The sequence below is a fragment of the Pocillopora verrucosa genome, chromosome 1 (genome assembly GCF_036669915.1).
Source record: "Pocillopora verrucosa isolate sample1 chromosome 1, ASM3666991v2, whole genome shotgun sequence".
In the NCBI taxonomy this organism is placed as follows: Eukaryota; Metazoa; Cnidaria; class Anthozoa; order Scleractinia; family Pocilloporidae; genus Pocillopora; species Pocillopora verrucosa.
The window spans coordinates 26,044,501-26,059,780 of NC_089312.1; the positions used below are offsets into that span (position 1 = coordinate 26,044,501).

At 38.4% G+C, this 15,280-nt stretch overlaps 1 protein-coding gene across 1 annotated transcript; it reads right to left on the reverse strand.

The window, feature by feature from the left end:
* Nucleotides 1-627: 627 nt before the first annotated feature.
* LOC131771560 (lysosomal alpha-glucosidase-like) lies at nt 628-14,213 on the reverse strand. Its single transcript, XM_059087372.2, has 17 exons — nt 13,723-14,213; nt 11,876-12,021; nt 11,258-11,426; nt 10,908-11,007; nt 9,875-9,987; nt 8,840-9,100; nt 8,224-8,334; nt 7,048-7,364; nt 6,389-6,522; nt 5,394-5,545; nt 4,274-4,422; nt 3,737-3,821; nt 3,389-3,573; nt 2,985-3,073; nt 2,570-2,619; nt 1,869-2,021; nt 628-1,185 (listed from the first exon to the last, which is right to left on the reverse strand). The coding sequence occupies exons 1-17, from the start codon at nt 14,104-14,106 to the stop codon at nt 1,123-1,125; spliced, it is 2,661 nt and encodes an 886-aa protein (XP_058943355.1). The 5' UTR covers nt 14,107-14,213; the 3' UTR covers nt 628-1,122.
* Nucleotides 14,214-15,280: the final 1,067 nt, after the last annotated feature.

Here is a 15,280-nt window from a genome sequence, read left to right on the forward strand (position 1 = left end):
ATCATACTTTAACGAAAAAAAAAAAAAAAGGAGTTCTGTCACACTGGTCTGACTGAGTCTATTGTAACAATAACTTCTCTCCTCTATGTCCTGACATTTTTTTCAAGCTGTAATAAAATGTCGACAGATCTTTAATCCCTGAATAGTTCACCTTTAAGCTGCTCCAATACCCTTCGATTATGTCTCTGGTCAATGGTTGATCCCTGTCCACCATTTTAGCCCATCTGAGATATGAAATATTCAAGGATCTGACAGAACAGGACAATCCGATTGGCTAAGTTGTCATGTTGTTTACCCTGATCTACCCTAAATGCCAAATTCATACTTTCTTTTTTACATATGCGTGGTTTACACGACTCAAGAGCAGTTTTCGCATTCGAGCTCGAGTCAACAGATCGATTAAAAGTACTGTGCGGTCTAAATTAGAAATTCTCACTTACAAGAACACTGTCAAACCAAAGATGTCTATTATTTCCCTGTTTTTCGTATTGGTGAAAGGTACTGCCACCAGAAACAAGAGAACTCATTCATACGCTCCTATACACTCCACGAAACTGTAAGCTGGTGCAATAAGCGATCTCTAGTGCACTGACACCTAAACCAATTACAACAAAACTGGGACAATCATCTTCTAAAAGCACTAAAACAATTTTTTATTTGATCATTGTAACTGAACATTCTTTTAAACTCTACGCCATAATTGCCTTATTGAAAACTAAATTTCAGTCACAATTCTTAAAAAACCCTTTTTTGTTAAAAAAATGGTTTTAATATTAATTCATATCGATAAAAAATGAACCAAGATCTCATCCCTAAGAATGGCATCTAATGCCTCATTAACGAAATTCCAAAATTGTGAATTCAACTAATAAACTTTTAATTTTTATAATATCATTTAAACTGGATAACTTCGGGATTTGGGCTTCAACTTGAAAAGTTATCCTTTGCTGAACGACCGCTAGATTAAAATCTCTCCCAAAATAAGAACGACTCAGGAAAACTGCCATGACAAGAAAACAGGATCATTTCCTTCAATTGTAGAAAAATACAATTCGTTATTTCGCAAATGGATTCTAACTCTTCGACCTTCTTGAAGCTGCCTTGCCGGATCGCGTCATTTGTTCATGACCACTGGATAGTGAAGCCTTTGTCCATGGGTAGCTTGAGATCGGTTACTCTAACCACCTAACCAGAAAGAACACAACAATAGTAAAGCAGTTAGACACTCAATCCTCCTGCTCTTCCGTCTGTCAATCCGTTGGTCGTTCAATCATCCTATTGCTCAGCGAGTTACTAAAAATGTAAGCCAATCTGTTAAACCACATGCACATTTCTTCACTTCTCGAAATATGTGTGAGGCTGAAAACTTTTCATAACTTTAGAAAAATGCTTTTTACTGGCCAACAACACCAGCCCAATAACTCTATTTTTCCTGGCACTGATGGACTCAGTTACAAGAATTATTTCTTCATTATAATTGGTTACCACTACATCCCATGATAAGATGTCCGAAATTTTTTTACTTAAAGTTACTCACAGTACTAAGCCAAGAGCATAATGCAGTGAACTTTGACCGTTTAATCTCGAGTCAAACACGTCAACCATTACTCGTCAAATCTTTACCTTCTGTTGACTTTTTTTGAGAACTTACTCAAGGAAAACGTACGGTGCATAGTGAATTATATGAACAGAATTTAACAAGCAAAGAGACCCAGTGCGCACAAAACTGTCGGCTACAAGTACTTCTTAACTTTTTAGTCTCTAACATCAGTTTTTGTATTCTCCATACTGTTCTCTTTAACTGTTTCATTCAGCAATGACACTGTATGGAGAAATTGGATCTTAATCACTAGGGGTTAATAAATAACCTTAGTTGAGGCGCTGTAGGAGAAGCTCTCTATCGGATGATCATTCACAGTAACGGACTTGGGAGCTGATGAGACACCAAACACTCCCAAATTCATCAGTAGTGGTTCGGGATGGTACGAACTCTTGGGGTCCACTGTTGCCTTAAGCGTCCCCTGCAGGAAATATTCAATTGAGGAATTGCATTGAGGAAAGATTGAAACAAACTTTGCGCCATAGCCGAGTATCATTTCCAAAGAGAAGAAGAATATTCATGAATCATAAAATACAAAATCAAAGAAAAGTGTTGAGTCTTGAATATTGATACCATAACACTGTTTCGATGTCTTCTCCTATTTCACTGAACAAATTGTAAGGCAGCGGAGGTGTACTCGGCAGGAAAATAAACAAACTCTTCTATAGTCAAAAATTAGCAGAATCCACAAAATAGAGCCTTCAACTCGCATTAACGGCGCATATTATTCGAGTCGAGCAATGGTATCGGAAGATATATAAATTTTAACCGAACGGGGGGTGTTAAAAATGATTACTTACCAAAAGCTTTTAAAGGAGGGAAGAAAGGGAGGGACAAAGGGAGCAAAAACAAAGAGCAATGACACCCTCCCCCAAACATCCCGCTAGTGAAACTGCTGCATTCGCTTCATTTAACCTTGCCTTTATTATATTTCGCCTCATTTAAATGAATTACTCTCTACGCACTGACCTCGGAAACTGCATATATCACGTATAAATATGGAGCACTGACAATAGGATCTGGAACGAAAGAAACAATTAAAATAATCTTGCACTGGAGGAGAACACGAATCACCTAAGAATGACACGGTGGCTGGTGAGATCAAACAGCTCAGCAGAAAAAAAACTATTTCATATGAAGTTTAACAAGAGGCTCAACCGAGAAGACTTGAACGCCAGGTTTGCTGTTTAGTCAGGCCGACCCTCAGCTGCTCCGGTTAGCATGATTAGTACCAAGACCAAGCCTGAGGTGACTTACCAATAAAAATGATATTCATAGCACTCAAAAGCATACAACAAGCACATGATGTGTACTAACTGCGCTGAACTAGGGACTACTTTGCTTTCTTATTGGTAGGACGAACTTCCTTTTGTTCAAACCTTACCCAGAGACTCTCCATCATCATAAAACAGGTCTCCCATGGCCTCCCCGGACGACGACAAACAGACGGTCAATTGGAATGGATTCTGACGGCTGCGATACAAATAAAAGAATCGAATAAATAGACAGACAAACACAGCAATAAACAGAAAAAGCCTTGAACCAACAGTTGTTGAGGATTACGAGGAATTAATTCTAAAAAATTGGCATTAATTCCAAAAATTGGCATGAAGTTGTCGCGCTGACGCCGAGCAGTCCCGCTTTTGGGCGAGGTCCATCGCGCGAGTCCAGAAATAAAACAATGTCAGTGAAAATGCCAGAGTTCCGCGCGGCGCGCTAACTTTTTTCGATGACTTCGCGAGAAGGAGGTGTTCGTAATCTATTGTCACGCATATTGCGCTGCGTTACCTGTAATATGTGGTGATGTTTGGCATTTGCGTTGGTATCACGTATCCTCCTCTGAAGTGAAAATTGATTTTATCCCAGGGGGCGGATAACGTGTGAGTCTTACCCCCTTGTGTCTGTAGAATAGAACCATCTGTTCCATCATACCAGGTGGCATCTGGAAAATAGCCAGTGACGGATGTAGATCCCTTGAAATAAATAAATAAATCATATCACGTGCTTAATTATTGAATTGTGTGGGTGTTTCCCTTCTAAATACATTATAAGTTGTTTTAAATGTGGATGAATCTGACCGATTCAAAAGAAACTGGAAGAGAATCATGAACACTAAAGTTGATCACGTGCACATACCTGTGTTAAAACGGGTGTTATCAGCAAGGCTGGACCAAGGAGGAACTGCTTGTCAATAGCATATGTCTGACTGTCACTTGGAAATCTAGACATATCGGGAAGGAAAGAGGGTCAGATTTCCATTTGATAACAATTTAAGGAATGAAGTTTGGGGAAACTTTGAGGGCCGATTATTTACACGAGGTCTGACTCAGACGCACGCAGTGGGCTTCAGGGATTCTCCATAAGAGGGTTAATTTCATCAAATAAATGTCCTTAGCTTCCGGCCCTCTTGACACTGTTCACAGAAATAAATGTTCAGATTAAAGGTTCGGCTAAATTTAAGATGAGACACAAAAGAGAGAAGTAAAGGGGGCATTCACATCTGACTGGCGTTAAAAAAAATATGAATGAATTAACAGTAATTATGAAATATGAGTCGAATGTTTTGGATCGAAACATAAGCCTCATTCCTCAATTTTCACACAATCGTAAGTGACACTGATACTGCAAGCAAACCTGTCGTGAGAGCAATTTTGGTATTCAGTGTTTACTTACTCGTAAAACAGAGGCCTAGCCACGGCACTTCCTCGCATGTGCGAATGCGCAAACAACGTGTACAAATACGGCAACAATGCATAACGGGTTAGTAACACATCACGTGCCATATGCGCAAAGTCGTCTCCAAAGGCAGCAGGGTCCTGAGGCTAAGAACAGAAAAAGAAAATATGTTTCGACTGAGGAAAGGGATTGTTGTGTAGTTAGGGACCAGTCATAATTTAGCGCAGGGGGAGGGGGGGGAGGGGAGCGGTGGAGGATTTTCTCATAATCTCTCTTTTCCTTATGAACCCCCATAGGGCTCTGTAATATTCTTATGATCCTATGGGGGGAGTAGGTAAATATTATCGTGACCGATCCAAAAACCAAACTCCTCCAGCTCCCTTCCCTCTCCCCCAATTAATTTCCAATTAACAATTTCACAAACGATTCCTGATGATGGCCCCCCACCCCCACCCCCACCCCCACCCCCACCCACAGCCATCCTCCTCAGTTCCCCACACACAGCCATCCTCCTCAGTCATACTTTCAGCGAGGCACTTCCAGTGTACACGAATTCATAGTTCCTTTCAGTTACATGGAAGAAGGACTGATTTTCTTGGAAATCCAAATCAGCTGGTCGTTATATTTCATTAAACTAAATCATATCAATCCAACACCTTTCTTGTCTGTTGCGAAATGTTATAAAACAATGAAATGGAAGAAGAAAAATTCATTCATTCATTCGTGTTCATATTCATAACCCAACTCGAACTTGCATGACAAAGGGAAGGATATGCTGATCAAGAATCTGAGTCAACTGTTCTAAACAGTGGTGCAATATACATTGGTAACATCGACATCACAAAAGGAAAGTGTTAACCGTCTTTCCTTATAAAGGGGGCCAAGATCGACAGATAAACAACTTCTTATTTACTTCAAATTTCATTTTCCTCCGACTTTTACAAAGATGTAAACTTTCCCCGACTCAAAGTGAAATTCTCTGACTTTTCCCTGATCTTGGAAAATTTTTTCTGACCTGTGCCAGCCACGCCGATTAAAATCTTTGAAAAGCATCATACATATAAAACCCACAAACAGGCATCTGAACTATTAATATATTCTCTCTAAATTTACTGACATTGGCCTTAATGGTGTTGTGGTTTCTCGAGAATGGATAGAAAGCTCCAAGTTGCATCCATCTTCCACACAGTTCTTTGTTGGTGTTTCCGTTAAACCCGCAAATATCTGCTCCGACCAGGGGAACGCCGAACAAATTAAAGTTTAATATTCCTGTGGAAGAAATCAATGAAAACTCGATAGTGGTTGGGAATGGAGAAGCATGCAGTTGTTGTAAAATTAATTCTGAAAATATCCCCTTCCCTATAGGATGATGTCACCTAAAATGGAGTTTCCACAGGCTGCCCAGTACATTGTGAGTGTTCTCCGAAGACAAGTTATTATTTGGAAGTTGCTTCCAAGATAGTTTTCAAAGTTTACAAGTTCGGAATATCTGATATACAAGACATTTATCTTAACTGATCCTCTTTTCTGATCTGTGGCTGATTTCAATATCGCTTTGAAAGAGGCAATAATGGCTAACGTAAGTATAAGAGAATTAAACGCAATCCTAAACTTGGTACTTAAAAAAGGGTTTTAACCATGACGCACGACTATCGTATGGCAAGTTTACCTGTGGATTTCCGAAGAGAACTTAATGAAAAAACACCACAACAGAAAATAAATTGTACGTGTCTCTTGGCCTGTCGTCGTTCGGCTGGATTAATTCAAAAAGCGCCGGAAATGAAAGAAAGACTTTAAATGTCTTCCGTTCGCGGTCGGAAAATTAAAAAAACCCAACAATACCGGCACTAGAAATGCTCAACCGTCTTTTGGGGCGTGCAAAAAGTTTAGCGACTTGCCGGCCCAAACATCAGCATGCCACCCGTCAAAAAATACAAGGGGCAGTGAAATTAACGCTTTCCAAAAACTTCATTTGTGTTCAGGATTAGCGCAGGCACCAGGCTTAGCAGCAAAAACAAAGTCGCATTATTCAAATTTGGCTGGCGTAGATTGTCGCTGTTCTGAATTAATTTTGTTTTAACCTTTCAGCATATTTAAATCACGCGCATTTACCTGGTATGGAGAGATATAAATCATTGAACGAAGCAGTGTTGTCGCCTAACCAGTGACCTCCATGAAGACCAGCGCTGGGAAATGTTGAGCGTGAAATCACAACACTCCTCTTCCCACGGATTTTCTCCAGCGCACTATTTGATAAATACAACAAGAAAATGAACGTTAAAGCGCAAAGAAGATCATGGTTCCGCTGAAGTAAGGCCAGTTTCTGGGACAGGGGGTAAGCTAATTCAGTTTAGTGTGAGAAGTGGCTATGAGAAAAGCTTGAAATAATTAGGAACTTGGCCATGCATGAAGAAAATATGCTCCATTTCCTGTACCTTCTTCGGTCATAAAGCAAAGAACAGAAAATGTAGTTAAAACGAAAGCTTTTTGTTCCCCTTTCAGTTTTGGGTTCTCACAGGATTTTGGACTTCAAATTTGACCTAAACTTCCTTCACGGCCGTTCTTTAGGATGTGCCCCCCTCCCCACCCACGTTGCGTGACATGCGAAGGAGACTATTTTAGTGTGAACTACTCCTGAACAAACACATGGCAAGGTGTAATCTATCACTTTTTTCTGTTTTTTTTTTTGTGTTTTTTTGTTTGTTTTTGTTCTTGTTTTTGTTTTTTCGGGGGGGGGGGGTGGGGAAGGGTTTTATTAAAACTCTGATCACCTCATTGTGTTTTTCGCTTCTGTGAGTCCATACAAACTGTGTACATCATAATGAGAGTAGTTGTGATGTCTGGCTGACATGCATAAGGTCTTGCCTTTGAGAGTGCCTCCTAACACGTGAGGCGCATAAGGTGGATTATCCAGGGAAGTTTCTGGACATCCCTTAGTTGAGCCATCAACAAAGTTTGATGGTTCATTCATGTCGATCCAAAGTCCGTCAAATTCGACGAGTTCCCTGAACTCGGTCAGCATCTGATCCCAGTACGACTGCGTCACTGGGTAAGTGAAGTCTGGAAAGACAGTCTCTCCTGGCCATACCTGTGTGGAATATGAGTGCAATGTGAAAATCTACAACCGTTCTATCACAAATACTGCAATCCGACTGGCTTTGCCACTCGCTATCTATTCCGTGATATTCATTACTTTCTCTCTATTTCTATGCATGATAGTTGGTGTGGGGTTCATCATCATCGACTATCAAGCGATTGAAATCCCAAACTCTCAAAGTAATTGTTAAATTGTCGATAATGGCGACGAAGTACCATCGTTTGTCTCACATAGTAGACTTTTTTTCTACAATGGCTTTAATTGCAGTCTTCCCCTGAAGATAAGTTTGTCAGTTGTTATGGAGCTTATTTTGGTCGAGTGTCGAAAAAGAAAAACCATAATGATCACAGCAGCCAATCTGACCAATGAAAATAGAAATACAAACAAACACAAGGAGCCGATGGGACCACAAAGTAAAAGAAAAACAAACTCCCTCAAGCGCGGGAAAACTTGAGTGACCAAGAAGCGACTGGTTTTAATCTGAATCTCGGAGGCGCAGTAGCCTAATGGTCAGTGCACTGGACTCCGCGTCGAGAGGCCCGGGTTTGAGACCTGGCCGGGTCAATGCGTTGTGTACTTGTTAACTTTCACAGAGCCTCTCTTAAGGGCACACATAATTTGGAGCCTCGCTCTGCTGTGTGTCCCGCACCTTCACGGTGAAAGCGATTAAAAGAACAAATCTGATTGGCTAAGAAAGTGGCAACGAGTTTTCTAATCATGGAGCGAAATGAAGCAACACCAAAGAAATCCTGGATTACTTAATCGACACTCAATCAAAAGTCGCTCCTCCTCGACCTCCGCAAAAACCACTTTCAAATCGGCATACTAACAAAAGCCTTCGTTTTCAAACCTTGCCAATAATAGGTTCACCACTGGATGAACTGACAAACACGCCCATGCTACGGCCAATGTCATATGGTCGATACTGGCCTGCGGGTTGTTCGGAACTTATACCTGGATCCTGAAAAAAATAAATTTGAAAAAAATTAATGACATACCGCATGAACTTCCAAACGGTTTGAGAAAACTGCTTTGGAGTTTCCCTCACGAAATTGACAAGGATGCTTTAGGGGGAGGGGCGAGCCTTACGCGCAGCTTCAAGGCGGTGGGTTTCAAATTTCCTCGAGTGAGCTCATGGGCTGAGATTCAGGGGAAACTGGAGCGAGGAGGGAGGTATAAAGAGCATCTCAGAATCGTATCTTTGGCATTATAAAAACTTTCTCTAGAAGACGATTTCAACAATAGTTGTAATCATATCAAAAACGAGACGAACGTGATTTCAGGGTCTCTCCTTTTCCCGTCTTCCTTGGGATGAGTACCTGAAAACGAGATTGTTACGGTAAACTTGATTGGACTTGATTGCTTGAGAACCCTTGAAGATGCCTATATATGTCCTTGTGACAAGACGAAAAAACACCTTTCTCTATGCTTTCCTCATTCATAAAATGTACAAAAAAGCAACTTACCACAATAGGTATGTAGTGTTGATGATAGTTGTTATGTAATTTCTTCACAAAATCACCCAACCCACTCCATTTGCTTTGATCCACAGTGAAATCCAAGTGTCTGTCCATATATTCGATATCATTCCATTGGACATCCTGTGGAATCCCATACCTCCTCATGTTTGCATTTACTGTTTCTGTTCCATTTAAACTCCCATATCCCCAGCGACACAGGTGAAATCCAAGACCCCAATATGGTGGCATGGTTGGTCTCCCTACAACCTAATATTTTACAAAAAGAAGTACTGATCTTAGTGGTTAGCTATAGGTGGTATGGGTAATAGAAGTTGATTCTTGCAGCCAGAAAGAAGTAAAGCAAATAACTTGCAGGAATTTTAAGTCTGAAAAATAATTCAGGCCTTAAACTAGTGCACCTCCCAGATAAAAGTTCACAGGGGCCAATTTCTCAAAAAAAATATACACATATACTGAATCATACCTTTCACCTGTATGTGGCATGTGAAATATATATATATATATATATATATATATATATATTTGACTTTCTCTGGATGTTTCTTTTCCATAGCTTACTTGTTGGTCTCTTATCAGATGGATTTTTAACCACTTTAAATTTATGTCAACATTAAGGGCCCGTTATTTTCACAAGGTTAAACCCAAACAGCATTTTTTACCCAAGCAGGGGGCCTTAGGTATTCTCTGAAAGAGGGTCCTTTTTTCATTAAGTAAATGTCCTTGCAATTTTCAGCCCTCTTGACACTGTTCGCAAAAAAAACTGTTCAGAGAAAAGATTCATCTTAATTCAAGATAGTTTAAAACAAGTTTTGTTGAACAACAACTAAACTTTGTTTAAATAACTAGCCCTGAGTATTCTCTTTGAGCCACAATTAAACCCTCTGCCTAAAAAGTAATTGTGTCTGTGCAATCCAGAGTTTATAGTTAATTCCCATTTTTTATGTTCTTATTTAGTCCTTCAACTATTCATAAATTATCTTTTTATATCTAGTTATCAAATTTCAATGAAATATAATACACCTCTGTGTACTGCTGGACAACTAGATCTGGGGTAGGCCCAAGGAAAACATAAAAGTCCAGTACTCCTCCAATTGTCCTGAATGTTATGGCAGGTGTAGGCTGCAGAACAATGTCTATAGAGCAGAATGATTCAAACAGTTTAGTTCACAACACATGATGAAAGCATGTGCTTTCATGATTTGATTCATGATTTTCATGAATTTTGAGGCCCATACTAGACAAGAACCTTATCCCTTTGATGACCCCTATGAGTGACTAGCATCTAATTAATCCTTAAAATTAACATCAACCATGAATCACACATTAAAGTCATGAGAATGAAGGAAATGATCACCTGCAAAAGAACCTCTTGATTGTCAAACAAGTTCTCTTTGTCAGAACAGTGAGGAGAATTCATGCATACTAATGTTTTAGGATGTAATAGGATAAGTTATCATGATACTTGTAGAAACATCACACAGAGCCTTTAATTTATATGTCTGCTTCTGCATATAACATTATGATGATAATTTAATTTAGCACCTGACCTTCCAATAAGAGATCCCTTTCTAATAATTAAGCACCCCCCTCAAATTTTTTTTTGGTAATTCAAATAAGTGCCCCTATTGAGTAAGGACCCTGAGATCAACCATTTCACTTTCTGCTGTTTCTCAAAAAAGAAATAAGAAACCTGTCCCCAATAAGCACCCTGTTCCAAATAAGTTCTCTCTTAAGTACCAAAAATAAATAAGTACCCAGGGAGCTACAATAAATTGAATCATTACAGTGCTGCCCTAATGAATTTATAAAAGCAGTTAGCACCTCAGTTTCTTTAACAAGAAGCCCTGAGATCCTTTTTGGAGTAGAACTTTGATGCTTTTATTCAGCATTTAACTTAATGAATGAAGATTCAAATGTCACGTGTCTAATCGTGAATTTTGAGTTTGTGAGTTAACCATGTCACTGATAAAAGTTTCCAATACAACTGATTAACTACCAATTAGTTAAAATATTAAACAACTTAATTCAAGCCCAGCTCAGTTACAATACATACCCATAGCATTACTGTTCAAAAGAAAGACTCCATTAGCATTTCCATCTCTTTCCAATGAAACGTAAAATGGATGAACACCATACAAATTGTAGTTGAATCCCTAAGAAAAAAATCGGTGTTCAGAAAAAATAGTATTCTAATTGAATCCAGGTAAAACAACCCTTTTTTACACTTTTCCCAGCTCAAACAACTGCACTTGACATAATCAGCTGCCACCATGCCATTTAATTTAACATTTTGGGTAGGGGAATGCAATTTAAAGCATCTCATATACTGTTTTGTACTAGCTATCATTATCATTATATAAAAGAGGCAAAAGTAGTTAACAAAAATTCTGTTTCTCTACGTACCTCAGGAGTTGCCACATCCCTTGCAAACAGTGATGCTCTTTGCCACTTGACATCGAGTAACAATGGAGCTGAATGTTCACCCAAACCATATAAAACATCTGAGGGCAACAGAGAAGACATCTGAAGGAACTGATTCTCAAATGTCATTCCTCCAACTGAGCTGTTAAAACTTAAAAGCATAGATAGAGGGTTTTTAGAAGTGTACTCCTCTGAATGAAAAACACCCCAGGGCTATCAAAAATTTATTCATAGCATGCAATTTTGTGCATAGTTGCTCACGTACTTGCTAACACTTTGCAGATATTATCCCCTTAATTCCTGAGTGACCAAGACAGAATTTCTCGTTACAATATCATTACAATATTAAGCAGAAGAATGATGAGAATTAAAAAAGAAATCAATTAAGGGATTGTTAGTTGATCCAGTGAATATCAAATATTTCTAAATAACATCTTAAGATTTGTATGGAAGACAGTAGGAGAATTACATTACTAATAAGATCTTGGAGGTGAAAAGGTTAATGAACATGTCAGCTGTCTTCAATTCTTCATTTCATTACCGAAGCAGTACAGACTGTGTAACCAAAGAGCACAAACAATTCACTTTGAGGAAACTTACACAACAGTTCCTGAAGATTTTCTTGTAACAGCAATCCCAAATGGAAAGTTAGTGACAGTAACAGAATAGTCCAGTGAGGTTGCTTCTGTTTCAACTTTTGGTGTCACAATAGGAACCTCATATCTGTTGTTATTTGGATCATACACCTGGAAAAATATACCAGAAGAAATAAAAATGAAAATTACATTTTATGTATGTCCATCATGTACATTGCACATTACATAGCAAACACATTCTATTATTGCCGTAAAAAGGTTACTTGCATTGTTTCAGTAGAAAGGAGGAGTATAGTTAGAAAAGACTTCTTCTGTATTTAAAGATCCTTCTTTAAAATTGAGAGGAGCTGCAAGAATTTATCCCTTTAATCCCAAGAAGTGATTAACATATAATTTCTCTCTATAATATCCATATATTATCCAGCAAAAGGGCAATGAAAATTCTCAAATTTATCAGGTAGTTGTTATATTGATCAAACACCAAATTCTTACAATTAAATTACAAGGAAATGTCCAGCCGCTGGAGGGGAGACTTAATAATCAAATCTTAAAGACTGCTATTAACACCTGAAACGCAGAGGTCAGGCTTTCCCACTTTTTTAGCTCGGGGAATTTAGAATATTGTTTTACATTTCAAATGCTGGAGATTTTCTTCGATATATATTGCTTATGACCCATGAATGTACATACAGTGCACAGGAAAAAATATTTTTAATCAACACCAAAAATGTTAGAAAAATCTAATATTGACTGTTCATTGGTTAAATGAGAAACTAAACTGACAAACCTTCCTGGTTTAACCCTTTAACTCAGAGAAGTGATTATCATGTATCTTCTCCCCCTATAATATTCATTCATCATCTGACAAAAAGGTAATGAGAATACTCAAACTTATCAGGAAGAAGTTTTTTCTTGATCTAACACCATATTCTTGCAACCTATTAACAAGGAAATGCATAACAACTAGAGGGAGAATATACAATCAGATCTTGGGAGTTAAAGTGTTAAAAAGGAATCTTCACTCTGAATTCACAATGCTTCATGGGTGGTAGCAGATGATTGGAAATATTAAATTGGGCTTTTCCTGATAACATGCAACTGAATTTGGCTTCTTAGTTTATATTAACAACAAAAAGGACCATCATTAATATAAAAAAAAAAACAAAGCAAGTTGTCTCAAGCTTTCCTTTTGTTTTAAAAGGCCCAAAACTACACAATGCAGTTAACAAGCACATATATTGAAGTAGCTATTGGAGGCAAAATTTAACATGGTGAGTTCTGGGCAAAGTAATACAAAAAAAGAAAATCCATGTCTTCATGAGATTTGCAAAGAACAGAGGCCTTACTGCTTAAAAATTGAAAAAAAAAACAGTTTGAAATATAATTTCATGATTCTGACAGTCTGGGCCAGCTTTAGTCTAACAGTTACATGTAACGTGGAGGAATTCGTTTTTTCATTAGAGTGAGACTGGTAAAAAAAAACTTTACAGGAAGCAACATCTAAAAGTAAACATGAGGTTTGACCCCTTGGTGATCACAAGACGATCATGAGATGTTAACTCTTATGGGAAGGTTTTTTGAAAGCAAATGCAGTAGAGCTTGTTCAATTTGTTTGGTTTGCCGTTTAATTCAATTTTGTTTTTCATTTAACTTTGTACGTAACCAATAATGCAAACTCAAGCTTACACGTACACTTGGACAACGAGACAAGTTTATGACAAACATCTGTGATTAAACGTTCGAGCTCAGGTCACGCGACATATTAATTACAGGAACGAAATTAAACCACATGTACAACAAAATCGAGGCAACAACGTGAGCTCAGTGAGTTGGAAAATTGAATTTTCAAACCTTGAAATGTAGTCGATCTTTGGTCTCGAAGCGAACATCCACCGCCAAATTTTCGATTTCATTTCCATACGGTCCCGGATGACCTTTCTTTGTGAGACTCAGCAGATATCCAGTTTGAGTCTTCTCCTTGTTCACGACTTGATAACCATAGTCGTTTGGATAAAAACAATATGGTATATCGAGGGGTACGTGTACGTTCTCCTCCTCAATGGTTGGTTTGGCCCAGCAACATCCACGGTTCACACAAGATTGTTCGTTTGCGTCGCCTTCCGGGTAACAGTCGAACCGAAGACTGTTAGGAATGTTGGAGCATCCTTGCTGAGCTCGTCCATGATCAAGCTGGAATACCGAGACCAAAATTAGCAAAGTCAACTTCCAATACATGGCTCACCCGTACAGGTACGACGGTGCGACTAACAATGAAAGATTTTAAAAGAATACACCTTTTTAAGGTGCCTTGTCAACGAGCAGCTAGTGGAAAGATGTCACGTGGTATTTTGCCAGCGTGAGCAATGCATGCTCATGGCTCACCATAGTTTCTATTTCTATTTTTTCATCATTGCGCAATTTTCTCTAATTTTTCCCCTGCTTCTTCGTCCATCCTTAGATGACTGGAAATTTGATGAAAAAGCAACATGCAAGCTCAATTATTGATAAAAAGTGAAAAAGGAAATAATAATGAATTAATAATGTTACTTATTATAAGTATCCGCAGTCACGCCCGGGTCATATCTCGGTAGGGAGATGATTGAGGGAACTATTTAAAGGAATGGGTAATCTATCAGTTTTTTTAGATATAGAAAAAAAATATGCATGATCAGAGCTCATACGAGTGGGTTATGTAATAATTGAATTAATGTAAAATATATTTAAGCCCGTAAACATAAACTCATAGCTATTGCTTCTTTTTAGTCAATGAAGGTTAATATCGGTTTTAAAACGGAAAGATTCAGATTTATCCGAATTGTGTTAGAACGTAACCACCGAACTGATGTGAGCCATTCCGTGGGCATCTGCTAGCTCAGCAAAACCTCATGGGGTCTGGGACTACAATAGAACGTAACGTAAGCTCAGGACTTGTCAGGTGGCCGGTGTTTTGAGGGGTGAAAAAAAACCTCTCCTGGCCTCTCCTCACCGTAGCAGTGATCTTTACAAGTTTGAAATCAGCTGAAATAAAATTGAAAAAAAAAAAAAAAAACCAGGAACATTTCCCACACGTCCTACAGACCATTCACCTGTTTTTTTTTTCTGTCATGTATAATCACGATAACAAATATATTTCGTTAAGTTAAAATGTAAGTCACTCTCGGAGTTTTCCCTTCGCAGTAAACATGTTATGGTGTTGTATTCAACTTCAAATATCACACAGGAAAAACGTCTTTATGTGAAGTGCTCTCGCTTGCAAAATTAAACTTCTTCACTAACTCTATGCAAATCATCTTGAAGACAGTTTTCAATCACACTTTCTTTTAATTTGTTCTCGAAATTGTGTTTATAGTTTTGGCTCCCTAGTGCAAACATTATGAATTGATTTTCGTCACCAGCTTGTCACTTTTCA

Excerpts from the sequence above, each read along its gene's own strand:
- LOC131771560 (XM_059087372.2), bottom strand. The coding sequence starts at position 14,106 with ATGTATTGGAAGTTGACTTTGCTAATTTTGGTCTCGGTATTCCAGCTT. Across the intron at positions 5,546-6,388 it reads TTTATATCTCTCCATACCAG|GAATATTAAACTTTAATTTG; the intron begins GTAAATGCGCGT and ends TTTCTTCCACAG. Across the intron at positions 3,822-4,273 it reads GCTAGGCCTCTGTTTTACGA|ATTTCCAAGTGACAGTCAGA; the intron begins GTAAGTAAACAC and ends CGATATGTCTAG.